Source organism: Trachypithecus francoisi, unplaced genomic scaffold (genome assembly GCF_009764315.1).
Source record: "Trachypithecus francoisi isolate TF-2019V2 unplaced genomic scaffold, Tfra_2.0 Lachesis_group13, whole genome shotgun sequence".
NCBI classification, from domain to species: Eukaryota; Metazoa; Chordata; class Mammalia; order Primates; family Cercopithecidae; genus Trachypithecus; species Trachypithecus francoisi.
The window spans coordinates 67600228-67627711 of record NW_022681458.1 but is presented as its reverse complement, the minus strand read 5'-3'; the positions used below and the strand labels follow the sequence as shown (position 1 = coordinate 67627711).

Sequence of the window (27484 nt, the reverse complement as noted above, 5' to 3'; positions counted from 1 at the left end):
AACAGTGCCTGTGAGGGTGAAGCAGTGAGGCGCAACCCCTTTCACAGGTGTTGTAGCTTCTTTGGATCCTCCTGATGCGTTTTATCTGGACTTTGAATAACAATTAAGGTACTCTGCCTAGTTCTAGAGTTCCTCACGTCCTTGCCTCAGCCCCGCCCAAAGACCATAGGCTTCCTGAGATACAGGCATTTTGCAGTACTGACCTGCATATCCTCAGCAGGGCTTACTTCACGCTATCTCTGTTGTGAGAAGATGCACAATAATATTTGTCAAATGAATGAAGACAATAAGGACAGAAATGCAGTGAAAAGAATGTGACTGAAAGAGTCAGAGGAGTTTAGTCTTGGTCTGTAAGCCTAACAGCTGTGAGGCCTTAAGTTACTTCCTCTCTCAGGCCTTAGCCCTGCACCTGTGACATGGGGATCAGTTTCTTCCTCCTTCCTCCGAGGGCTGCTGTGGGGTACAAATGACATAAGGTATGTAAAAATGCCTGAAAACTGTGGAGCCACTCTTTTCAGTTGTGTTGAATATGGCTGCTTTTTGTTCTACGGAGTGTTAGGTAGTATGAGGAGGCAAAGAACGCAAGGTTTACTTCTGGCTATTACCAAAAAGCAAATCCTATTATTTGGTATTTAAAAGAGCCACATGGATTTTCCAACTCCAAGGACAGTGAAAAAGAAATTTAATACTATAAATTTATGATAGGAACAGTAGAAATATAAATAATGAACAGTACAAAGGAAGGGAGATTCACAGGAAAGCAAAGTAACTAGGCACACTGCAGTTTGATTCTGACATGGGGATTTTCCGTAACCTGTAACCGCTTAATGAAATGACATCTGAACTTTATTGGCTTCTCTGAGATCACCTTAAAAGGTAGCAGGTATCTGATAAGATGAGCTGAAAAGCAAATTTATGTAATATCCTTTTTAAAACTTCAAGGCAGGGATTATAACCACCCCCTAAACTGCAAAGAACCAAAAGAAGTTGGATCACATCCAAGAAGCAATGTGCCCCAGATGGTAAATGCAGAGCCAGTCCACAGTCCAATGAGGAAAGTGAGAACAATGGAGGAGCTTTCCAGGAAGCTATGTTTATTCAGTTGAGCCAACTATCTCATTCTCAAATGAGGTCTTCCATTGTCTTGGCTCATTAAAAGTCCTTACTGATAGGAAATAGCGGTATTTTTTTAAACTGACAAATGAAAAGTTAATGATATTACTCCCTATTCAAATTTGATCAGGCAGCTTTGAGTTTGAATTCTCATCCACTTAAGGCAAGTGGCTTGAGGCAAATTTCTAATCCACTCAGGCTTTGATTTCTCTACCTGTAACGATACAAAGATTGGCAATAATATTTGTAAAGAGCCTAGATCAAATTGTAGTATTGGTGGTGGTTATATGAAAAAGAAAGACAATACTTGTGTTGTTATTTAGATACATAAATTAGGCAGAGTGTCTTCTTTTTAAAAATTTTTTATTGTTTTAAGAGATGGGGTCTGTGGCACTCAGGCTGGAGTGCAGTGGAAGGATCATAGCTCATTGCAACTTTAAACTCCTGGGCTCAAGTGATCCTCCTGCCCCAGCCTCCTGAGTAGTTAGGAGTATAGGCATATGCCACCATGCCCGGCTAATTTTTAAAATTTATTTGAGACAGGGTCTTGCTATGTTGTCCAGGCTGGTCTTGAATTCCTGGACTCAAGCAATCCTCCCAAAGTCTTAGGAATATGGGTGTGAGCCACTGTGCCTGACCACGGTAGCATGTCTTGATGGTATAAAATTACTGTTCATTACTGTGTTAGATGTTTTTTCATTTTCCCATGGTGGCCTCCTTTGGGACTGTCCACGCTTTTGCTCCAAGAGTAAATCTTGAAGGAGCAAGCATGAGTGGGAATTTTCCTTGCATGCTCACAGCCAGCCAAACAGCCCTATGTCTGTGATGAGATGCATTCCAGAACCAGTTGTAGGATGGGGTTGGGTTGTACCTACTGGCTGAAGTTTTTGTTAGATCTAGAATTTAAACTCACACTTGGTTCTGGGACTAGTATTTAAAAACTTCCTATTATATCATATATGTCTTTATATTCCTAGTGCTTAATAAATTATAGTTCCTCAACTTTTGTTGATGATTTGAATAAGTAAATGTACAAATAAATATCAGGGAGTACAACAGCTCCATTAAATCATGTGGGTTTTTCCAATTATTTGCTGCTCTTTGTTTCTGGAACTGATCTGAGATAGATAGCATTTTGATGGGTGAACTTTAACTTACCAAGGCAGACAGAAAACAGGAAAACGGTGGGAGTCCTTATGACTAAAACGTATTTAAGTCCATGATGGATATTCCAGGTGTTCTGGCATGCATCCTCCTGGCCAAAACTTAAGCTGAATTTGAGCTCAACATCTATTAACAGCTAGACTTGTTTTCCGGGGACCTCAAAGGTCAAACATATTTTCTCAGATAGGTCACGTTCTGGGGCTTTTGACTCTAATGCAGTGTGGGCAATGCAATGACCACGTTATTTTAGAGACATTGACAGGTCACTCAGGGAGTATGAAGGAGGCAAACACTTTGGTCCTCTTATATCTGTCACTCACGGGAAGCTGGTGACTTAAAGTTTTTAAGACATTCACTTTGGTTGAGTTCTCCACCAGAAGTTGAGCAAGGCAGAATTGCAAGGGCAGGTCCAGGTTTTGTGAGGTCTGAAGCTTTAGACAATATAAGATGTCCTATTTAAGAAAAATAATATAAAATCACAAATAAAAAACTAGATATGAAAATGAGAATTTAACTTGAAGCCCCAGCCAGGCACAGTCTCTCACACCTGTAATCCTTGCACTTTAGGAGGCTGAGGTGGGAGACTCGCTTGAGGCCAGGAATTTGAGACTAGCCTGGGCAGTATGGCGAGACCACCCCTCTTTACAAAAAAAAAAAAAATTAAAAAATTAGCCAGGCATGGTTGCGCACCTGTAGTCAGTCTCAGTGACTCAGGAGGCTGAGGCAGGAGGATTGCTTGAACTCAGGAATCTGAGGCTGCAGTGAGCTATGATCATGCCACTGCACTCCAGCCTGGGTGACAGAATGAGACCCTTTAAAATAAAAATAATAATGAACAGAACCCCCCTCCCTTGCAAGTGGGGGATCCCAAAGCTCGAGCTTAATTAGCTTCTTATAAATGCACCTATGTAATAATGGAAGCAACATTTTAAGACAAAGGCATTTGTGCTATAATATTGATGAATGGGACATTTCTAAACATTTACCAGTAAGAGAAACATGCACATGCTAAATGTAACTCCAGACATAGACATTAAATACCACGTTTTCAGGCTGGAGGGAAGTGAGGCTGGGGGAAGACAAGGGAGAAGGGAACTGGTGACTATTAGGTACCCAGGGAGCCTTCAATTAGTTGGAATGTTTAGAGAACTCGGAATCCTTGAATTTACCTTCCAAATTAATCAAAACCCAAAAGATGTAACTTATTGGTCATCAAAAATCCTCCCAAATACTTTTTTTTTCAAGGTTCCTGTAGGTTTAACAATTTTTTAAAAACTAGTGGAATTTACCGTAACATTGCGATTAGAAAAAAAGAAAGCAGGCCGGGCGCGGTGGCTCAAGCCTGTAATCCCAGCACTTTGGGAGGCCGAGACGGGCGGATCACAAGGTCAGGAGATCGAGACCATCCTGGCTAATACGGTGAACCCCGTCTCTACTAAAGAATACAAAAAACTAGCCCGGCGACGAGGCGGGCGCCTGTAGTCCCAGCTACTTGGGAGGCGGAGGCAGGAGAATGGCGTGAACCTGGGAGGCGGAGCTTGCAGTGAGCTGAGATCCGGCCACTGCACTCCAGCCTGGGCGACAGAGCCAGACTCCGTCTCAAAAAAATAAAAATAAAAAAAAATAAAAAGAAAAAAGAAAAAAAGAAAGCAAATAAATTACTCAAGGGGGCAAGAACTATTTTAATGTGTCTTCTCCACTAGTATGCAAGCCCTCTGCGGCTTGGGTGACTGAAGTTGCCCCCAGGCCTGTTTGGAATGGGTGCTGGCCTCCTTAACTGCCACTCAGAGATCGCTTGACCACTACAGTCATGGTGGAGATACCAGTTATTAATAGGTCATTTATGGTGAAGCTGGTAAACAGTAAGGGCTCAATAAAAACTTACTAAATGGATGAATCAAATAAATACTTCCACTTTGAACAAATGAGGCCAGACTTAAAAGCGGTTTTTATTCCTAAAGATTCTGTAAATGAATTTTGTCAAGACTTCTTTGACTGTGTTTGAGAATTCCATCATGAATACGGCCGAGGTTTGATGGCAAAATGATTAAGAAATGAAATGGAGTTAATTTTCATTGAATGCCTAACATGTGCCAAGTATCTTGCTTGAGTTTTGCATATTTACTTATTTATTTTAAAATTTATTTATTTTTTTCAATAAACCACCTACAAAGCTTCTGGATGTGTATTGTTTAAGCGTTGTAACCATTTTGCAATCAAGGAAGCTAGAACTCAGACTTAAATAACTTGTCTATGGCCTCACAGGGAGCAAGTGGCAGAGCCAGAATCCAAATGCAGGTCTGTGGGTGCACGGCTTTTGCTGTGACGCTGTAACCTCTCCATTTGGCCTTTTCTTTCCAGCCAATGCGAAAGACACATGAAACAGTGACAGAGGCAGGAAGGACTATGAAGATGGGACAGTACAGTGAGAAGTCACATTGTCCGTCATCAGTACATCATTTAGGGCCTTAAATTGCCCATCTGTGAGCCCAGACGGTTGGACTGGATGACCTCTGAGTGGGGTGACCACATGGCCCAATTTTCCAAGGCAACCCAGACTTACACCTGTTTTGCTACTGCAACTATTAGCACCCCTTCCACTCTCAAACATGTTCCACTGTGGATCATAAATTCTAAGGTCGCCCTATCTGTGAGGTTCTTTCTGGCCTTTACCTTCTGTTATTTCATACTGAACCCAATAATATTTCTTTGATGACTGAAGCACGGTAAAATTTCATTTTCCAGGCCTGGAGGTACAGGGAGGACAGTAGGTGAGGCGGCCCTTACTTATGTAGAGGTTGCTTTGCATTTCTGATATGGATATTTTTTCAATCTAGGAGCTACTGTTCCTTTCCTTTCAAAGTACACTGGTACATCCCCTTCTAGTGGATTTGGCTCCAGTTAATTTGGGATCATTATATAAATATTTGTTTCCTACTTCACACTAATAGTGGCTACTCCTTATTGAGTGCTTACATTAAGGCTAAATGCTGAGTGCATTATCTCATTTAATGCATATATTAATGCTATAAGATAGTTCCTCACCTTATAGATAAGGAAACAGGTTTAGTGAAGTGACTTGCAAGTAAGAGCCAGGTCTTAAGCTCTTAGCCGTTCTTCTATATTGAGATCTGTATATACACATACAGCAGATAATTAAGAAAGTTATCAGGCTCCTAAATTCCCATTGGCCTTTCCTGTATTTATCAGTATCCATGCCAGTCTTTGTCATTTCATCATCCATTGCTTCAGCCATCCATCTTTACCTCCTCGTAGAAACATCTGCCTCAAGTAAACAGATTTTGACTAAGATGCAGATTCTCAGAAAAAACGAAGACTGGATTGGCAAGTAGGTGCAATGAATACTTACTTATACAAACCTTTTTTTGTCTTTCTTTTCCACAGTTTAAAACAGAAAACAGACACTTGTTTTTTGTTTATATTTACATAAACAATACTTAAAAGAAAAACCACCAGTTGACACCATATCATTCTGCTTTTCTTTATTGTCTGGCTAACTTACAAAGATGCAGATGTCTAGGGGAGTCTCTACCCTACCATTTACACTGTCCTGATGACACAGATACCAAAATGTGTCTGTTTACATAGTGCATGGTATGAAAAAAATGTTTTTCTTCCTCTACCGTCCTTGACTATAAGGAGGAAAAAATTAATTTCACGCCAACATTTTTTGGGAACTTGAACAATCATCCCATTTCTGCTACTAAAATAACAAAACTGGTATTACAATTTAAAATATAAAGACCTAACAGTTTTTACAAATATGCAAATAATCTGCTACTTAGACATAAAAAAAGTTGTCTTCTTTTAAATCACAAAGTAAGGCACCATTGGATTAAACATTTCTCCTGGCTTTTACTAAATAATATGCATAGTGAAATAAATACTGAACACTGAGTTTTAATACTGTAATACATTTCGATATAAAATAAGAGGTGAATGTTAAAATACTGTATTACATGTTGAATACATTTATCTGAAAATTTTATGAAAAAAACACACATGTAAGCTCTGATTTCAGGGAAGAAAATATTCATTTTTGTAATTTTCCATAGTTTGAGATTTTACCACAGAACTTATTCAAAGTTTTAGATGCAATTAGGTTGCAGACTTTCAAAGAAAGGGTGTAGGTGTATTCATGAAACACTCACTTAAAGCACTACATTCTAAAAGCTCTCTATTCTGGAAGAATGGCAACTTTGAGCTATGACCCTGTTTCAAATTTAGAATGGTACCTGCCAAGTTCAGATATGCAAAGGAATTGTCCAATTGTTACTACCCCTTATAAAATTCAGACCCACTTTCTTTGAGTCAGACTTTTCTCTGTCATATTTTCTAGGAAGGGCAAACTCCATCTTTTGTGAAATGGGTCATTAGGCTTTATCACAGGGATGCTTTTCACTGTTGAAATCAGATAAAAGAATCCCAAATAAATGATGCTGCTAAATTACCAAACTGCTAGAGATTAACAATTTTTTTTAAAAAAACCAACACTTTGCCAAGCTTGTTACACCTCATTATTTCTTGATTCTCTTTGAGTAAAAAGCCCAAATGACTGTATAGAAGACAGACGAATGGTCGATGAGAGAGGAAACACAGGTTCTCTAATGTACTACATCAGGACTTTGGCAAGGAAGTTATAAAAATATAATATATTCAAATCAGTAACTTCATAGTTTATTAGACATCCCATTTATTAGAACTCTAAGTTCTTTTGCTTTTATATAAGTGAAACATTTATTCTATAAATAGAAATGTATTTTTCAGAATTTTCTTTGGGTTGGTTTCTTGTTAGCATCTCCCAGTAATACATGCATAACATACTGAAACCATGATACAACGTTTAGGTAGATATACATATACATATGTGGTCATGTGTTTTTAAAAAACAAGTAATGGTCATTTTAAACAAAACCATATAAAATATCTAAGTGGAAATATTTTTTTCCCAACTCTATAGCTAGATTTAAAAGTCCTACTAAAATTTTGTAAACAAAATCATGTAAGAAAAGGCAAGGCTGGCTCTTCCCTATGGTCCTTTAGTGGAGCTGTATTTGCATAGATCCTAGACAAATGATGCAAAACAAATTCCCTCCAATTTCCACTAGCAATCTCCCTAATTCGCTCAACCCTTACATAGGAATCAGATTTAGATTATTTTAGAGTTTTACCCACCAACTCAAATCTGTTCCCTTCTTCTTCCATGTTTCTGATTTGACACCTTTCCCTGACTTTCTTCCCCTCCTACCAAGCCTTCCTAGTCTCTCCCAGCCTCAGGAGCTTGCTCAGCCAGAGAGGAACAAAGGCTGCTTCCATTTCACAAGGCAGAAGTCCAACTGACAAGTGACTGCGTGAGCCAGCTGGTTCTGAGCCCGGAAGTCCCGACAGGCTTTCTGTTTCTTTCCAGTGGCTTTATTCCACATGACTTTAGTAAACTGTACTCAATTAATTTCTGACCTTGGTACTCTGACGCAACACTTGTATACAGATGTTAAGGGAAGAGGGAAGATACGGGAGCAAAATCGAAGGTCAAACTGTGTGTCAAACAAGGTACTGGGTCCTAATTTTATTTTTAGTTGCCTCTTGAATTGCTCAAGCCCATCTTGCCTTTTTTGTTTTTTAAACGAGGTTTCTGCACTAGCTTCCATCTTCCAGACTTGTGCTGTCTAATCCAGTAGCCACCAGCCACATGTGGCCACTGAGCACTTAAAAATGTGACTAGTCCAAATGGAGATGTGCTACCAGTAAGTGTAAAATACACTGGATTTTGAAGATTCGGTACCAAAAAATAATATAAAATATCTCATTAAAAGTTTATGTTGATTACAGGTTGAAATACTTTGGATGCATATTAACTTCACTTGTTGAAAATATACTAGAAATGTTAAAGTTGTATATGGGGCTCACATTATATTTCTATTGGATAGCTCTGTCTTGGAGCTGAGCTCAGACTGCCAAAGATTGGACATCCTGTGACTGCAAAAGTTTCCTGTGAGCCCTTACTCAGCAGCTTGCTTAGGTGGTCTGTGGTTCATGGAAACAGACAGGAGGCCAAGCATGCAAAAAAGGAATGGGAGAAAACAGCTCTCAGGGACTTTAATAATTACAGTCTGTGGCAAATAAGCAGTGAATGTTTGGATTTGGTTGGTGGAAAGCTGGGATGCAATTCATCTCTGCCTATTACCACAAAAGCCTATCGACCCCGGCTGCAGCTGAAGCAAGCAATAGCCTGGAGAATAAACAATATGAAAAGCTAGGTGCATTCCTTACCGATTCCCACGCACACACGCATATTCCCACTCACCCTCCCATCTTTCCTCCTGCCCATACATGGGGCATAAGGGAAGAAGCAGGGAGGAGGGTGTGCAGTCCTTAGCAACAGAAGCAGCTCTTGAGCTTGGGTAGAGAAGAGCAGGCAAAGATCACCTTGGGATGGGAGGGAGTGGTGGGGCACCCCTTTCTCTTCGGTTGGATCCACCTTGGTGAAAAAACAGACAAAATATAATTTTGGTTAGAAAGCCGATGTTCTCATTGTGGAAACTCGGGGATAGTTGCACAGGTACCCACTACCTCATCCCCATGACCAGGGCTGTCAGCTAACTGGCATATGTTGTGGATGAGAAGTGAGAGGTGAAAAGAAGCAAGTAATGTTCTGAATAAACATCATAATGGATGATGCATCACTGGCTCCCAAGTACTTGTACAAAGTTAAAAAAAATCATTTTCTTCTTATCACAGTGTGTGTTTATTATAGATTTAGAAAATACGGATGAGTAAAAACAACTCACCCATTCCTCCAGCACCCAGAGATAACCAATTACATGTATATTTTTTATTTAGGAACAGTTCCCCGTTTTCTTCCAGAAATAAGATCATGTAATCAGTTTGAACATCTTTCAAAGGCATTACTCTTTGCAAAGATTATTAATGACAGACTGTATTTCAAAATATGAGTACACTACAGTCTACCTAGTCAATTCCCTTTTGTTGGGCATTTAGGTGTCTTCTAATTAAAAATGAGAAAGCTTTTCTGACAGTAGCCATCCTAATGGGTGTAAAGTTGTATCTCACTATAGTTTTATTTGCAGTTCCCTAAAAATCAGTGATGTTGAGCATCTTTTCAAGTGCTCTATCAATGTGTTCTTTCAAAAGTTATTCATGGCCCTGTTGCGGTGGCTCACACCTGTATCCCCAGCACTTTGGGAGGCTGAGGAGGGAGGATGGTTTGAGCTCAGGAGTTCGAGACCAGCCTGGGCAACATAGCAAAACCCTGTCTCCAAAAAATTAGCCAGGCAGGTTGGTGCGTGCCTGTCCCATAGTCCCAGCTACCCAGGAGGCTGTGGTGGGAGGATCACCTGAACCTGGGAGGTCGAGGCTGCAATGAGCCAAGATTGTGCCACTGCACTCCAGCCTGGGTGACAGAGTGAGACCCTGTCTCAAAAACAAAACAAAACCAAAAACCAAGCTATTCATGGGCTATCAGTCCACTGTAACTAGGCTTAAAACCCATTCACATAAGAAAAATTCATTTACTACACAAACATTTGTTGAGAATTTAACAGGTATTCAGCATGAGGTCAGGTGCTCAGATGCTGTGAACAGGTCTACTCAGTGCATGTGTCAATCAGGTAGGTCTGCTCTAACCACTACTCTTGAGACTCAGTGGGCTGGAACTGGCAGATTCCTCAGTAGGGATCTTGATAGGGACCCTACTGGTCCACTTAGGGATTTCTGAGAAAGAACCAAATTTCTGAGCAAGGAAAAGAGTTAGGAGAAAACACTGAAAGAGGCGCCTCTTCCTCTCACCATCCCCACCAAATATTTTCTTGGGCAGGCATCTGAGAAAAGACTCATCTGGATGTAAACCAGACACCTATCATGGAGCCCTGACCATCAACTGACCCGCCACAAGTGGTTAGTAGAATGAGGGCTGGCCTAGTCCAAAGCTGTAATTAGAGTACACTCCAAGTGCATTCGGTACTGCTCAGGGCTGTCTGGGTGTGCTCTCAGGCTGTGGGCTGGGAGGCTGAGGCCGCTGCAGAGCAGAGGAAAACTTGGTACTCGACAGTGCCTTATTTATTTTTGTTACATGATACATTATCATTATAAAATATTAAACATGCCTAATGCTGGAAATATTTAAGGCAAATGTACAAAAAAATTTTGGTAGACAGCAGAAATTAATTCACCAATTTAAAAACTACTTTTAGGCTAGGTGTGGTAGCTCATGCCTATAATCCAGTGCTTTGGGAGGTTAAGGCAGGGGACTACTTGAGGACAGAAGCTCAAGACCAGCCTGGGCGACACAGAGATATCCTGTCTCTATAAGAACATTTTTAAAAAGAAATACTTGAAAATGCCCTTCATGTTTCAGGCTCTGTGCCCCTCAAGGAAGATGCAACAGTGAGCAGGACACAGTTCTAGTCCTTACATTGCCTACTTGAGTCTTAAAGAAGGATGGGAGAAGAAATATGCTTAGCTATTACATTAAAAATCTAGAGGGTACAGGGAAGATGGCCTGTTACCAATTTAAAAACACAAATAATATTTAGAATAAGAGGAAAATAATAAGTCAGAAAAAATGTTTAGAGTCTATATGAACAACTCCTTAAAGTCAATTCATTTATTGGTGCCCAAGAAGGAAGAAGGGTTGTACTCTTATCAAACAGAAGCCCTTCTTCTGGTGAACACATACACACACACACACACACCACACACACACACACACACAGCACTCAAAGATACCTGTCCCATGTGAAAACTTACTTTTCACTAAAAATTTTTCTTTTTTTTTTTGAGATGGAGTTTCGCTCTTCTTGCCCAGGCTGGAGTGCAATGGTGTGACTTCTGCTCACCGCAACCTCCACCTCCTGAGTTCAAGGAATTCTCCTGCCTCAGCCTCCTGAGTAGCTGGGATTACAGGCATGCGCCGCCATGCCCAGCTAATTTTGTATTTTTAGTAGATACAGGTTTTCTCCATGTTGGTCAGGCTGGTCTCGAACTCCCGACCTCAAGTGATCTGCCCACCTTGGCCTCCCAAAGTGCTGGGATTACAGGCGTGAGCCACTGTGCCTGGTCTTCACTAAAAATTTCAATCATCAACTGTTGTATAATAATTTTATTACAGCTATACCTCTTCATTAGGTATTGTCTATGAATGCAGTCTTCCACATAAACAAATTTTTCCAGGAATTAAAGTTTTCCTTTTAAGCAGTAGTATTCTGTTTTCTTCTAGCATTTGTCCATGGAAAATTTCCTGTATTTTCTAATTCTTTAAATTTTTCTACAGCGGCACAAAGCACAGGTTAACTCAATTAATTTAATCCCATTTAACCCAATAGAAATTTAACCCAACAGAAACATCTGGTGTTGTCCTGCGCTGTAACACACAGCACAGCCATGTTCCTGTCTCCTCCTCTGACCTGGGACTGCCATCTGTCACTTCTCTCCCATGTCAGTGATTTTGCTTCTCACTAGTCTTAACTTTAGCTGTTACTAATCTCCTATAAGGTTTGGAACCAACCAACCAACCAAAAATTACTTTAAACTGTGTTAGAAAAGAATCAGTAGGCTCTGAGTAGGTGTAGATGCTCTGCTAGGGAGTGAGGCCATGGCTAGCGGTGTTGTGACGTATTTGACTTATTAGGTTATGTTTTCTCTATTTCTGGTTTGGAAAGTTGGCTCTGAGGCTAAGGCTGCCATGAATCTCAGCCTCATGGGTGACATATGCATATTTCATGCTAATTCTTTCTTCATTGTATATATTTATTGTTGCTGTTTTTTTTTTCCCCAAGACGAAGTCTTGCTCTGTCGCCCAGGCTGGAGTGCAATGGTGCGATCTCAGCTCACTGCAACCTCTACCTCCCGGGTTCAAGTGATTCTCCTGCCTCAGTTCCTGAGGGATTACAGGCGCATGCCACCATGCCCGGCTAATTTTTGTATTTTTAGTAGAGATGGGGTTTCGCCATGTTGGTCAGGCTGGTGTCGAACTCCTGACCTCGTGATCTGCCCGCCTCAGCCTCCCAAAGTACTGGTATTACAGGCGTGAGCCACCGTGCCTGGCTATTGTGTTTTTTTAAAAGTAAATTTAAGAGGCTTTCCAGCAAAACCCTGGAAAGCCTGCTAGACAAATTCTGAAAGAGCTGTAACACTTCCTATACATTTAGTGTTATAAACTTCCAGTTTGTCTATTTTCCCTTCTTGTTGACACCCTTTTTCAATGGAGGAAAAGCAATTTACTTCTTTTTTTTTTTTTTGTTCTTTTTTATTTTTTATTATACTTTAAGTTCTAGGGTACATGTGCATAACGTTTATATCATGTATAACTCCCCAATGCAATCCCTCCCTCCTCCCCCCTCCCCATGATAGGCCCCAGTGTGTGATGTTCCCCTTCCCAGTCCAAGTGATCTCATTGTTCAGTTCCCACCTATGAGTGAGAACATGCGGTGTTTGGTTTTCTCTTCTTGTGATAGTTTGCTAAGAATGATGGTTTCCAGCTGCATCCATGTCCCTACAAAGGACGCAAACTCATCCTTTTTGATGGCTGCATAGTATTCCATGGTGTATATGTGCCACATTTTCTTAATCCAGTCTGTCACAGATGGACATTTGGGTTGATTCCAAGTCTTTGCTATTGTGAATAGTGCCGCAATAAACATACGTGTGCATGTGTCTTTGTAGTAGAGTAATTTATAATCCTTTGGGTATATACCCAGTAGTGGGATGGCTGGGTCATATGGTACATCTAGTTCTAGATCCTTGAGGAATCGCCATACTGTTTTCCATAATGGTTGAACTAGTTTACAATCCCACCAACAGTGTAAAAGTGTTCCTATTTCTCCACATCCTCTCCAACATCTATTGTTTCTGACTTCTTAATGATTGCCATTCTAACTGGTGTGAGATGGTATCTCATTGTGGTTTTGATTTGCATTTCTCTGATGGCGAGTGATGACGAGCATTTTTTCATGTGTCTGTTGGCTGTATGGATGTCTTCTTTTGAGAAATGTCTGTTCATATCCTTTCCCCACTTTTTGATGGGGTTGTTTGTTTTTTCTTGTATATTTGTTTGAGTTCTTTGTAGATTCTGGATATAGCCCTTTGTCAGATGAGTAGGTTGCAAAAATTTTCTCCCATTCTGTAGGTGCCTGTTCACTCTGATGGTAGTTTCTTTTGCTGTGCAAAAGCTCTTTAGTTTAATGAGATCCCATTGTCAATTTTGGCTTTTGCTGCCGTTGCTTTTGGTGTTTTAGACATGAAGTCCTTGCCCATGCCTATGTCCTGAATGGTACTACCTAGATTTTCTTCTAGGGTTTTTATGGTATTAGGTCTAACATTTAAGTCTCTAATCCATCTTGAATTAATTTTCGTATAAGGGGTAAGGAAAGGATCCAGTTTCAGCTTTCTACTTGTGGCTAGCCAATTTTCCCAGCACCATTTATTAAATAGGGAATCCTTTCCCATTTCTTGTTTTTGTCAGGTTTGTCAAAGATCAGATGGCTGTAGATGTGTGGTATTATTTCTGAGGACTCTGTTCTGTTCCACTGGTCTATTTCTCTGTTGTGGTACCAGTACCATGCTGTTTTGGTTACTGTAGCCTTGTAGTATAGTTTGAAGTCAGGTAGCGTGACGCCTCCAGCTTTGTCCTTTGACCTAGGATTGTCTTGGCAATGCGGGCTCTTTTTGGTTCCATATGAACTTTAAAGCAGTTTTTTCCAATTCTGTGAAGAAAGTCATTGGTAGCTTGATGGGGATGGCATTGAATCTATAAATCACCTTGGGCAGTATGGCCATTTTCACGATATTGATTCTTCCTATCCATGAGCATGGTATGTTCTTCCATTTGTTTGTGTCCTCTTTGATTTCACTGAGCAGTGGTTTGTAGTTCTCCTTGAAGAGGTCCTTTACATCCCTTGTAAGCTGGATTCCTAGGTATTTATTCTCTTGAAGCAATTGTGAATGGAAGTTCATTCCTGACTTGGCTCTCTGCTTGTCTGTTACTGGTGTATAAGAATGCTTGTGATTTTTGCACATTAATTTTGTATCCTGAGACTTTGCTGAAGTTGCTTATCAGCTTAAGGAGATTTTGGGCTGAGACGATGGGTTTTTCTAAATATACAATCATGTCATCTGCAAACAGGGACATTTGACTTCTTCTTTTCCTAACTGGATACCCTTGATTGCAATTTACTTCTTATGGTAGCATTACTTACATTACCAGAACAACAGAAATAATTTAAATGTCCATGGTAATGGTAAATTACTATATGCTGAAATAAAAACCATGTGATGACCTGGGCACTATTTACTAAGCAATGTTATGTAAACCCCGCTAAAAAACTATACACTGTCATTATAACTACATAAAAAAATCAGAATTATATGGATAAAAAATTGGATGAGAATCTGATAAAATGAAATATCTATTATGTAGTGAGATTATGGATATATTTACATTTTCATGTAATGCTCTGTAAAGCTATGATTATCATACGTTTGAAAGATCAAGGCAGTTACAGGGAGTTTTTGTTATAATTAATCAGACATTATGCCAATTTCAAACTAGAAGGCATAGAAGATTGCTCTACTTGTGCTGTCTCAGGAAGATGAAAATGGAGGACGATTGTCCAAAGAAGCAAAATAATAAAATTTAACACTAGCAAACCACAGTATTTTGAGTTTGTAATGACACATTAAAATAACTGTTTCTCATATGCATTCTGGGCATCTGCAATTTCCTCACTGCCTGTGGAAGGGGAATTTACTAGAATGTAGATGGCTCCACAAGGTTCTCTACCCCACTCCAGGCAAGAGGCCTGGACTTTCTATACAGCCCGAGTGTCACTCAGGCTATTCAAGCATGAATCTTCAAAAACCTTGGCAGAAATACTCACTCCGGCTTTCGTTTCTTGCCAATTTGCTGGGATAACTTTTGGTCGTTTGTACATATGGCTCTGGAGGTGGCAAATCGGAAATTGGATGGAAGTAGAATCTGCTTTCCCACTCATCTGGGAAGAGAAACAAGCAGTATCTTCAGTGACAGACAATCTGCTATGAAGACTTATGTAACAAAAGGCACAGAATGAAACAGAGAGAGAACCACAGACATCAGTGCTAGTTTTTATGCCTAGAAGTTTACAGAAAAGCTGGAAGTGCTGCAAAGGTCACGAATTAGTACATTGACATATATACAGACCTGCAAATCAAAGCAAAGTGGTTTTAATGAGAGTGATTAGGATCCAGCCAGTCCCTCTTAGGAGCTGGGGGCTAAGGTATAGGACACCTTTTTCCCTATTGATAACAATGGCAGAGATAGGCAGTTCAACATCTGCAGGCCATCGGGCCTCTTACCTACAGTGAACTGTTTAGAAATGTACATAATAAGAAGCTATTAAAAGATTCTTTTCAGAATCCTGGAATCTCTGGAAACTTAACTAAGGAGACCCAAACAAAGAAGAGATCAGGGAAAAATGATCCTCCTTTTTGGGAAGTGGGGAAGGGGGATTACTAATTTTAATTTGAAATCATTGTGGGCCTTAGAATGGTTAGTTAGATCAGTGCAATGGAGTGTGATAATGACGGAACAAGAAATTAAACGCAAACAAGCAAACCACATATACAAACAGATCTACCATTTAGTTGCTGCCCTATAGCCCCGGGAATCAGGACCACACCTCACCTTCACATGGAGAGTCTTGGAAGCCATTTCTAATAGATGTTGATGGTGGAGGTGGGGGAGGTGCCCCAGCACTGGGCCTGTCAGGAGGAAGGGGAGGCCTGGGTCCACTCCTTGGACTGTCTACTCCACTCCTGGACGGCAACTGAGGGGTGGCAGGCAGGGCCCGAGACGTGCTGCCGTTTCTGCTTACTGGAGGAGGTGGTGGGAGGGGGCCTGGAGCAAAAAAAGACACTTAGTGCAGAACCTTATATCCATATTCTATCACCGTGGTCACCATTAGTGTACAGCTGATGGGGACCTGCTGGACACATGCCCTTTAATTAGGGTGGAGATTTTCTAGGGTATTTGGCTGAGAAATGAGTAAACACACAGAAACACAAAAAATGAATGTGTACACATGTATATGCAAAACAAGTGCATACTGATAGCTAAATGGGTGTTTTGGCTTTGAATTAGCACTGAGATTGGAGATGGCTGAGTGAAATTGAAAACAGGTGAAAATCTGTTTATACTGACAACCATATAATTAAAAAAAAATTTACAATCCTTTAAAGAGCTATTGAACTAATTACTGTGACATGATGAAATAATTTTTTAAAAAAGAATAAGATAGTTATGAAATTATTTTAGGTCTTGAGAAGAATGAAGTTCTTTAAATGCAGTTTTGTTGTTAATTACAGAAGCACGTTTCTGTGATGCATATGATCTGTTTCCAGGCAGAAGTGGCATCAGGAAACCAAATACCAGTCATCTTTGGGGAGGCAGATGAATACAGGGAGTGACAAACAGCTAGTCAACATCCATGGCTATAAATGCTAATGTGAATCTCGACCTTGAGCAAGCTGGTACCCTATGGAACTTGGTTTCCTAGTTGTAAAAGAGTGCCACAGCACTGCTGCCAGGAAAAACTAGTGAAAATGCAAATAAATACTATGTAAGTACTTGAAACCATTTTTTAAAAATGCAGCAGTATGGTATAACTATAAGTTTTTAAAGTTTCTAAAGAAAAATTCAAAGTAAATTATTTTTGATAATACAAAAGAAAACCATCTTGCTTTTCTTATCCTCCAAATGCAGGGGCTATTCGAGTAGTAAGTAAACTAAAAAAACAAAACTAAAAACTTGAGCATTTTCCAATGTAAATCAAAATGGCCTTAGTAATTATTCCTGATCTTCAGCAGTGGGTTCCACTTGTAAGATGCTGACATTTTATGTGAATACAATATCTGACGGTGCTATAAATAAATATCTTATTAGCTATAGATTCAGAATCCAATTAGGAACCTTAAACTGAACAACCTGCCCACTGCAGATATCCCTGACAGAAAGTCTTGGCTCCAACATTTTATGGCGGTGGGAGGCACTGTCCAGCCCTGATTGGTCTCTCAAGGAGTCTTCAGTGCCTCACCTGGGAGTGGTTATTTATTACTCTATCTGCTTGTCATTGCTGGAGTCCCAGGCAGCAAGAGTTGATTTATTGAGGAAAAGTGTCTCATTTGCTGTGGGTTTAACTTCATTGGTGATACCACCACACAACTGTCACTACATGCAAACTCGACTTCCAATATTATGGGGTCCTGTACTATGTAACTTCATCTCTTTTTCTTTTTAAAGTAAATGGTCCTGTTCATGTTCCTAACTCTCCAACCTCATGGCTCCCTGCTCCAAATCCTGACAGGCACAATAGAAAACAGATTTCTATTTCCCACTGGTGGAATAACAGAAATGATCATTTATTGAATATAACTACATGCCAGGAAATAAGATAATCACTATCCATGCTTGTCTCATTTAATTCTTACAACAACTCTGAGAGGTACAGGGACAGGAGACAAGGTCTCAGAGGTTTTGGAAGCTTAAAAAGCTCATCAGAAGACTGAGTGGAGGAGCCAGGATCTGACTCCAAATCTGTCAGATTCCAAGACCCACTCCCATAACACTGAAGCCAAATGACTCAGAATACACAGGGCCTTTGATGAACTCTCATATGCTCCTTGTGGGAATGTAAATTGGTAGGAAATTTCTGGAAGGCAATTTGCCAGTACCTATGAAATCCATAGTTTACTATGCACACTCACTGACCCAGATATTCCACTTATAGGAATTCATCCAAAGGAAATACAGAGATGTGTACACATATTTTGCTACAAAAATGTATCACTGCATTATCTGCAATAGGAAAAATCTAGAGATGGCCCATATGACCAAGTGAGGGGATTGGTTAAATAAATCAAGGTACATCTGTAGGATTTAATATTAGATAGCTGTTAAAAGTCAGGCTGTAGAAGAATAATCGTATCAGCAAACATTAATGAGATACTAGTAAATAAAAAGCAAAATAGCAAACAATATATGTAGTGTGATACTAAGTTTGTAAAAACACATATGCATTTTAAAAAGACTGAAAGGACACGATAAAAAAATGTTATCAATGATTATTTCTGGATGGTAGTGGTAGACGGATTACAGATAATTTTAATTTTCTTTATATTTTTCAGTATTTTGATAAACAAGTATGACTTATGTAATCAAAAGAAACAATAAATGTTGTATGTCAATGCCTGTCATATTTTGGGGAAGATTTCATCTGCTGACTCATCCATTTGTTAGGGCCACGGCACAATGGTTTCAAGGTGTGGTTCTCACATTCTGCTGCACACTATAATCACCAGGGAGCTTTTAAATATCCTGATTCCCAGTCTGCACCCCAGACCAATTATACCAGAGACTCCGGGAAGGGACCCAGGCATTCGTGGTTTTTAAAGCTCCGTAGATGATTCTAGTATGTGAGCAAGTTTAAAGAATGGTGATTATGAGGTTCCTGAGGTCACAGGGTCAAAGGTCTCTTATCTCTGCGTAAAGGAAAAAAATGCCCCATTTCCAGACATAAGATCTGTATGATGAGATTAAATTTGAAAAGTGGGTAGTTCTACCAAGTTCATCCATAACCACTGTAAAACGCATCAAGTGAGTGTGTACTCTACTAAAAACGCCTATTAGAATTCGGAGAGGGCAAACTCTAGGCAATCCTCGCGTTTTCTTTCATACTCTGAAAGTTTGTCCCTCAGATGAAGGTTTTTCAACCGTGGATGGGGGCATTGGAAAGGTCTCAGATGGGCTTCAGCAGGCTCTTCAAGCCATGTGACAGCACGCAGATTTTGAGTTAATGCCTGAGTATTTTTGTAAAGATAGTCTATACCTTTATTTGATTCTCCAAGGGATTTATGTACCAGAGATGTTAACAAAGAGCAAAATGGACTTTTTCAACATTTGTCTTTAATGAATAGGGAAATGGCCTCAAAGCCTGGCTAATGAAGAGAGAAGTACAGGAGAAGTTCATTAGCTCTTGAAGAACTTCCCCTCTCGTTGGAATAATGGAGCCCTCCTGCAGGAGGTGGGAACTTATTTTCCCAAGTAAGACCACTGAAATTCTCTCTAGGGAGGCAGGGTAGTGGACTGGCAAGTACACTTCAGAGATGGAAGATGAAAGTTCTTGCCTCTTCTTTATTAACTAGCTCGTGACCATTTAACTTTATTGGCTACTCAGTGTCCTCATCGCTAAAACACCAACAGAAATATTCGTCCTACTTTCCTAAGGGATTTACAAGAGGTCACGATCACACGTGTCGCGTGCCACTTAAAAGCACAAAGCAGTCTGGGAGTTTACTTATGCCTGCTTTTGTTAAGACTATCTTGACTGATAGGATTATTGGTACATTGGGGCAGGCTGGGTTTTGGAAGCGACTCACCCCACGTCTTGTCATACCTGATCGGCCTGGTGGGTCCCTCACTGGAGGTGGGGGTCTCTCGCTGGGCGGGGGAGGAAGAGGACCTGAACGTCCTGGCGAAGGTAAGGGGGGCGTGGACGAAGTGAGGGACAGATTCCGCTGTGGGAGTCTTGGGGTTTCATCATTGCCGCTGGAACTTGGAGGCAGGGGAGGCGGCCCGGGCCTGCTGGGAGGTGGCGGCGGAGGTGGGGCCTGTGAAGAGGAGGAAGGCCGCGGAGTGGAAGGCACTGGAGGCTTGTTGTTCTGAGGAGGAGGAGGGGGAACCGCCTCCCTGTGGATGGAGGGCCTGTTGCCTACTGGAGGAGGTGGCGGAGGGGGTTTGTCATCCAAGGCCCTGCTGGGCGTAGGCGGCAGGGGAGGCCGGTTGGAGAAGGGCGAGGAGGAGCTCAAGGGGGACTGACGTATTGAGCCTCCGCCCAAAGCAGCGCCGCGGTTTCCAGGGAAAGGGGGAGGAGTGGGCCCGGGGCCGGGCTGCCTGGGGCCTCCGGGCACTGGTGGGGACCCCCGGTTGTGCAGACTTGATTGAATGGGTCTTGGAGTATTAGGTACTGGAGGGGGAATGCTATCAGGCTTTGAGCCCAGGTCGGGCCTTGGGGGCGGCATTCGGTTCCTCTGAGGCTCTGGGGGACCACTTCGGTGGCCTGGAGAAGGCACAGGAAACCTCCCTGGGCCACTTGGGGGTGAAAAGGGTTTGGCAGATGTGGATCTTCCTCCCGGTGGCAACATGGGTGGTCGGCTTCCTCCAGAATCTGAAAAACAGGAAAACAAACATCCAGTTAGGAAATCAGGAACCCTAAAGAAATCAGAGAGCTAGAGTCTGTTCCCAGTGACTGGAAGTCCGTTCCTCAGAGGGCTATAAAATACAGGAAACTAGTATTTCTATAAATTGGGTTTTGTGTGGTCCTTCCTGGGAGCAGAAAATCGACCGTAGCTCTATTTACCTGCGAGTCCCAAGTTCTACAGCCCATCAGCTTTCAAAAGGAGTCTGGAAAGATCTTAGTATTATGTATAGGCAACAGCCAGGATGAAGCCGGGGAAAGTTCTGGTGAGATGCCTATTCATTATGAGAGGACAAGAACAAGATGGCATTGGTAGAATCATGCTTTTCATTTTTCCCCATCACCATCTCTGTCCCCCAGCCCTTGTACCTCTCAGTTTTGAAAATAAGTCAGCTGTTTTAGGTGAAAAAATTAATTATCGCAATGTAAATCTCCATATGTGAGGGCTTATCTAGTCCCTTTGAAGAGAAATGCCCAAGAAAACATGGAAAAATATAAGGAAAGAGTTATGACTGCAGTGAGAAAAAACTAAGAATGGAAAAAGAAACCATCATATAAAGTTTAATTGGAAGAGTTGACACCAGTGGATGGAATTCATCTACAAAGAAGCAGGCAACTACACAACTTTTTTTCTTACCACGTCAACCTCTGCTTCAATATTGGCAGGACAGAACAATCCTATAACTGCTCTGGTTCAACAAGAGAGAAACTAAAGGGGGAATCAAAGAGATGGAAAATTTCAAACCACCATCCCAGAATCTCTTGGAACTCAAGGTAATTCTGGAAAAAAAAAAATCTACCCTTCAATCATGAGTTCATAAACGTACCAAACAATTTTGGGCTCACTATACGCCTGCCATTAATCTAGAGACAAGAGACAGAGGAGTAAACAGAATAGACAAGATTCTGCATTCCTGTAGATTACATTCTTGTGGGGGGAGACAAACAATAAACCAGGAAATAAATACTTTCAGATAATTATATGTACTAAAAAGACACTAAAATAGGCTGATGAGATCAAGAGTGCTTGGAGAGGCCAGGGTACATGGAGTGGCTGGGGACAGCTCTTCTGAGAATGTGACATGTGAGCTGAGGCCTGACAAGAAGGAGTCAGCCATGAAAGATGAGGAAGACCAGCACTTCAGGCAGGGGGCCAGCAGGTGCAGAGGCCCTGAGGTGGGAAAGAGCTTTAAGTTCAAAAACAGGCCCGTGTGCCCCAGGCACAGTGAGAATGCGAGAGATCCATGGGAAGCGGAGCCTGAATGGCCAGCAGGGGTGAGTCACAAGGAGTCCTGCAGGACAGAAGGGGTTCCAATTTTATCTAAGGCACAGGAAAAAAGCATTTGGACAGATGTATACAGTGGAGTATCATGAACTTAAGAGAGAACTTTTTCTTTCTTTCTTTCTTTTCTTTCCTCTTTCTTTCTTTTCTTTCTCTCTCCTCTCTCTCTCTCCTCTCTCTTTCTCTCTCTCTTCTTTCTCTCTTTCTTTCTTTCTTTCTTTTTTGAGACAGGGTCTCCTCTGTTGCCCAGACTGGAGTGCAGTGGTGCGATCATGGCTCACTGCAGCTTCAACTTCCCAGGTTCAGGCAATCCTCCCACCTCAGCCTCCTGGGTAGCTGGGACTACAGGCAAGAGCCACCATGCCCACTAATTTTTTGTGCTTTTTAGTAGAGACAGGATTTTGCCATGTTCCCCAGGCTGTTCTTGAATTTTTGGGCTTCAGCCATCTGCCCGCCTCAACCTCCCAAAGTGCTGGGATTATAGGTGCAAGCCACCGTGCCTGGCCCATTTTATTATTTTATTTTTCTTTGTCTTTTGCCTTAATTTCTTCACCTGTTGTTAAAGTACTAAATGTATACATTTATCAGCTGCCTTAAATCCTTTTGGTGAGTTTTAATAAATTTAAATTCAAATTTAAATGGTGGTCTGGCAAGATAAAACCTCTCATGTAATTGAGTTTCTCTCTAGATTTGGACCATTCAGTGATAAAATAGTAGGCTAACCCTGAGGATTCAGTGATTCCATATTCATGTAAATGTGAGAATTTCATTCCTTCCCAGATGACATCTTATAAAAGGTCTTAAAAAGAAGATTATTGTAACATGATCAACATTACAAAAGCAGTTTTATGGTAAAATTTCTTGAGTTTCTGTAGTAGTCAGGAGAGAGCCTCATGCTCTCTGCGAAGTTTTTTATTTAGGCATTCATGAGCAAGTTCAGCTTTTCTCTACCATCAGGTTCATAGACAATCATGAAGGACTCATGTCCATGGCTTCCTGCAGAGACTCCTGAGAACCACTGGCACTGAAATACCAAATGTCTGTCATGCAAAACACTTTTTCAGATTTAGTGAGATTTGTAATCATATTCCACAAGACGTGCTCCATCGTGTTTGAAAAGCGGCTCACAAGTATTTACTCTACTAGACAGCTGGGCTACCTCACAAAGAAAGCTGAATCTGTCAGGTCACCAGGCAGATTTCCAGGGCAAGCAAGTTCTATTTGCTCCTCCCTTTTCTTCCCACTCCAGCTAACCCTTTAGAAAAGCAAAAAAAAAGTACAGGTTACCCCCAAAGACACTGGGTAAAAATTTCATAGTTCTGTGTAGCTGTCTGATCCTGGTTAATAATAATAATAAAGCCTAAATTGAGTCTCTTATAAAACAGTGGTAATATTTCAAACAATGTACAATATTTTAGTAAGGGCGAAGAGCCTTAGAGGCTATGACCAGCCTCCAAACTGCCAAACTCTGTCTTGTCTTCAGTTACTCAGAGACAGGGAAACTCTCCTTACCATTATCCCTGTTGGCCGTGGATCTCAGCTTTGGCATTCCAGCCTGGAACAGTCCTCCCAGACCTGGAGGTCCGCCCCCTCCAAAACTTCCACCGCCTCCGCCACCACCTCCTCCGCCAAATCCGCCGCCTCCACCAAAGCCACCACCACCACCACCAGCACCAGCTCCTTTAGGTTCTGCAGAAGAAGAAACACCCACCAGAGTATGCCCCCTGGTCTGGCCCAGGTAAATCATAAAACAACAGTACAGCAAGGAGCTGGCCGGCTCTGGGCCGCCAGTGGACAACTGGGATTTCTTCATTAAAATGCAGGATTTTAAGAGTTCCCACAGCTCAGTCAGAACTGCCTGCTCCAGGCAGTCCCAGGCCCAGTGGTGGAAGAAACGAAAATAAAGGATGATTTGTTCCCACACTCCCCACTTGACTGGCTGCCACATGGGTCAATATCTATTTGTTCCGTATCCTAAGATTTGGCAAATAGAAAAATCTTCAGGCTGGTTGCAGTGGCTCACACCTGTAATCTCAGCACTTTGGGAGGTCGAGGTGGGAGGATTGCTTGTGCCAGGGAGGTCAAGGCTGCAGGGAGCCAAGACTGTGCCACTGTACTCCAGCCTGGGTGACAGAGTGAGACCCTGTCTCAATAAAAAGGATCTTCAAGGCCGGGCGTGGTGGCTCAAGCCTGTAATCCCAGCACTTTGGGAGGCCGAGACGGGTGGATCACGAGGTCAGGAGATCGAGACCATCCTGGCTAACACGGTGAAACCCCGTCTCTACTAAAAAATACAAAAAACTAGCCGGGCGAGATGGCGGGCGCCTGTAGTCCCAGCTACTCGGGAGGCTGAGGCAGGAGAATGGCGTAAACCTGGGAGGTGGAGCTTGCAGTGAGCCGAGATTGCGCCACTGCACTCCAGCCTGGGCGACAGAGCGAGACTCCGTCTCAAAAAAAAAAAAAAAAAAAAAAGGATCTTCAAAGAAAGAGAGTCCCAAGGGAGGAAGAGATGCCAAAAGGTGAGAGGAAAGGAAAGAGTTAAAAAGACAAGAAAATAAAATATCTCATAATTTCACAAATATACAAACATCCAGGCTAGGCACAGTGGCTCACACCTATAATATCAGCACTTTGGGAGGCTGAGACTGGAGATTATGATACTTTTATGATATTTAGACTTTCCATTTGGAGATGTATATTTTCTCATTTATGTCTTCTGGATTTTTTGGCAAAGTTTTTAGTTTTCATGATTTACATTACACATGCTTTTTGTTGGGGTTACCTCAAATGTATTTTTGTTTGCTGAAATTGTGAAAGGGATATTTTTCCTGTTATATTTTGTAATTGGTTATTTTTGGCACCAGCAAATTGTATTTAATATCTAATAAGCCACTTTGCTATATTTTCTAAATTAAAATTTACTAAAAATTTATTATCTTGCATTTTCTAGTATGCATGTGGTCTTCAAATAATAATGGTTTAAAGCCTCCTCTTCTTTAAGAATTGTATGTCTTATTTCTGTTTTATATAAGTAATTACTTTGATGGGTAAATTTCCATAACAATGTAAATTATTAATGTTTCTAAAGGCAATCATGTTCTGATATTAATGAGAATCCCTCTGCTGTTTCAAAGTTAATATGAATTACTCGTTTGAAATAGGTTTTTTCCCTTTCTAAATATTCAGTCGATGGATCCTTCTATTTTAGGTTTACAAGAATTTCTTATAGCATGAAATTTTTTTTTTTTTTTTTTTTTTTTGAGGCGGAGTCTCGCTCTGTCGCCAGGACTGGAGTGCAGTGGCCGGATCTCAGCTCACTGCAAGCTCCGCCTCCCGGTTTACGCCATTCTCCTGCCTCAGCCTCCGAGTAGCTGGGACTACAGGCGCCCGCCACCTCGCCCGGCTAGTTTTTGTATTTTTAGTAGAGACGGGGTTTCACCGTGTTAGCCAGGATGGTCTCGATCTCCTGACCTCGTGATCCGCCCGTCTCGGCCTCCCAAAGTGCTGGGATTACAGGCTTGAGCCACAGCGCCCGGCATATAGCATGAAATTTTATCAAATGCCTATTCAAGATCTACTGAGACTTTTTATGGTCTTTTTTATTTGATATGACGACTTTATTTGATATGATGACTTTCTAACATTAAAAATGGGATAGGCCGGGTGCAATGGCTCACGCCTGTAATCCCAACACTTTGGGAGGCCAAGGCGGGTGGATTGCTTGAGCTCAGGAGTTCAGGACCAGCCTGAGCAATATGGTGAGATTTCCATCTCTACAAAAAATAAGCCAGATGTGGTGGTGCATGCCTGTGGTCCCAGCTAGTTAGGAGGCTGAAGTGGGAGGATCCCTTGAGCTTGGGAGGTCAAGGATGCAGTGAGCTGTGTTTATACCATTACTCCAGCCTGGGTGACAAGACCCTGTCTCCGAAAAAAAAAGGGGGGCGATAAACCCTGGTGTTGGTGAATTGTTCTTGTAACATCTGATTGATTTAGATTTGTTTTTTGGTATTTTAGTGTTCTCTTATCTATGATGGTAAGTGGTCCATAATAGGGTTTCTTAATTATAAACATTTTGGGTAAGATAATTCTTTTTTGTGGGTGGCTGTCCTGTCCTGTTCTTTACAGAATGTTTACAGCATCCCTGGCGTCTACCCACTAGATGTCAGTAGCAGCCCTCCCTGACCCCCAAAGTAGTGACTAAAAATGTCTTCAGACATTGCCACATATCCCCTGGAATGCAAAAATCACCCTCAGTTGAAAACCACTAATGTACAGCTCTCTTTTTTGTATGTGCTGCCTTTGTCAAGTTTTGACATTAGGATCATGCCAATTTCATTATAATTATTAGATAGCTTTCCATCTCTAACATGTTGGGGAATGACTTATATAGCATTTGGATTAGCTTTTCTTAAAATCTGAAAGAATTTGCTAATAAAACAATCTGGCTCCAAAGCTTTTTGAAGAGAAAGTAATTTAATAAAGTTTTAATCTTTTCCCTTGCTCACTGAGGTTTCTTGAAGAAATGTATGCTTTTCTTAGAAAAGTACTTTAATATCTTAAAACATTTTAGCAGATAACTTTATTATACTACTTTAATTTTAGAAAATATGCTTTGAATCTCTTATTTTATCTGCTTTCGGAGTTCCACTTTTATTCATTTTTATTTCCTTTTTTTCTGGATTAGGTTTATCATAAATTTGTGTTAGCTCTGTATCTTTTCTAGATGCGGCGCTTTCTGGGATGCTTATGGTAGCTCTGCTATGGAAGAAATAATCTGATAATAACTGATAAGAATTACTTTACCTAACAGGATAAAACATATAAGACTAACAATTTCTAGGAGTGTATGCAAAATTGTTTCCATATAAAATTTTAAAATTTTGCTAATAACATTAACATTGCCTTGTCATTCAAACACTATTCATTGATGAATGACACATTTTGGAATACTGCACTTCACAGGACATATTTACATGGTATTGAAACTTTAGAGGGACTCCTGCAGTATCAGAAATCATCCATCAGTGTTTTCTTTTTTTGAGATAGAGTTTCGCTCTTGTTGCCCAGGCTGGAGTACAATGGCACGATCTTGGCTCACCACAACCTCTGCCTCCTGGATTCAAGCAATTCTCCACCTCAGTCTTCCAAATAGCTGGGATTTACAGGTATGTGCCACCATGCCCGGCTAATTTTGTATTTTTAATAGAGATGGGGTTTCTCCATGTTGGTCCGGCTGGTTGTGAACTCCCAGCCTCAGGTGATCGGCTTGCCTCGGTCTACCAGGGTGCTGGGATTACAGGTGTGAGCCACTGCGCCTGGCCCATTAGTGTTCTTAACCTGTAACATCTGTCCATCTTACAGAAAGAGAAGCTAAAGCTTAGGATAGTTAACCGCTTCCAGATTATTTTTTCAGTAATTAAACTGTAGGAAAGGCTGAGTTTGGGAGCTATCACACATAACCATGGTCAACATTTTGACATACAGCCCAGGGAAGTTTCACATGCAAACAGATACAAAACCATGGATAAACACTGCTGCTTGCAAAGAGCTTGTGACAGCAGTATAGGTGTCCAGTTACGTGCATGAACAAGGGCCTGCACTGGACTGTATCTTCCTTCCATCAAGGAAAGCACATTATTAAACATCATGGAAGAGAGAA

At 41.2% G+C, this 27484-nt stretch overlaps 1 protein-coding gene and 1 non-coding gene across 10 annotated transcripts in view; both read right to left on the bottom strand.

Moving 5' to 3' along the window:
* The window catches only part of WIPF1 (WAS/WASL interacting protein family member 1), a 146117-nt gene that overhangs the window by 17519 nt on the left and 101114 nt on the right, over nt 1-27484 (bottom strand). For 4 of the 9 annotated variants that reach the window (XM_033231074.1, XM_033231073.1, XM_033231075.1 and 1 more), the window contains 5 exons: nt 23338-23514; nt 19743-20513; nt 15977-16189; nt 15192-15305; nt 8725-8776 (listed from right to left, as the gene is read on the bottom strand). In XM_033231074.1, coding sequence (XP_033086965.1) covers nt 8725-8776; nt 15192-15305; nt 15977-16189; nt 19743-20513; nt 23338-23514 — 1327 coding nt within the window. Of the gene's footprint in view, nt 1-2695; nt 2730-5308; nt 5409-5765; nt 8777-15191; nt 15306-15976; nt 16190-19742; nt 20514-23337; nt 23515-27484 lie in introns of those variants that run through there. The other 5 variants (XM_033231078.1, XM_033231077.1, XM_033231079.1 and 2 more) reach the window with 4 other exon arrangements.
* On the bottom strand, nt 12389-12451 carry LOC117095481. Its single transcript, XR_004442020.1, has one exon. It is a non-coding gene; the product is annotated as a U7 small nuclear RNA (small nuclear RNA).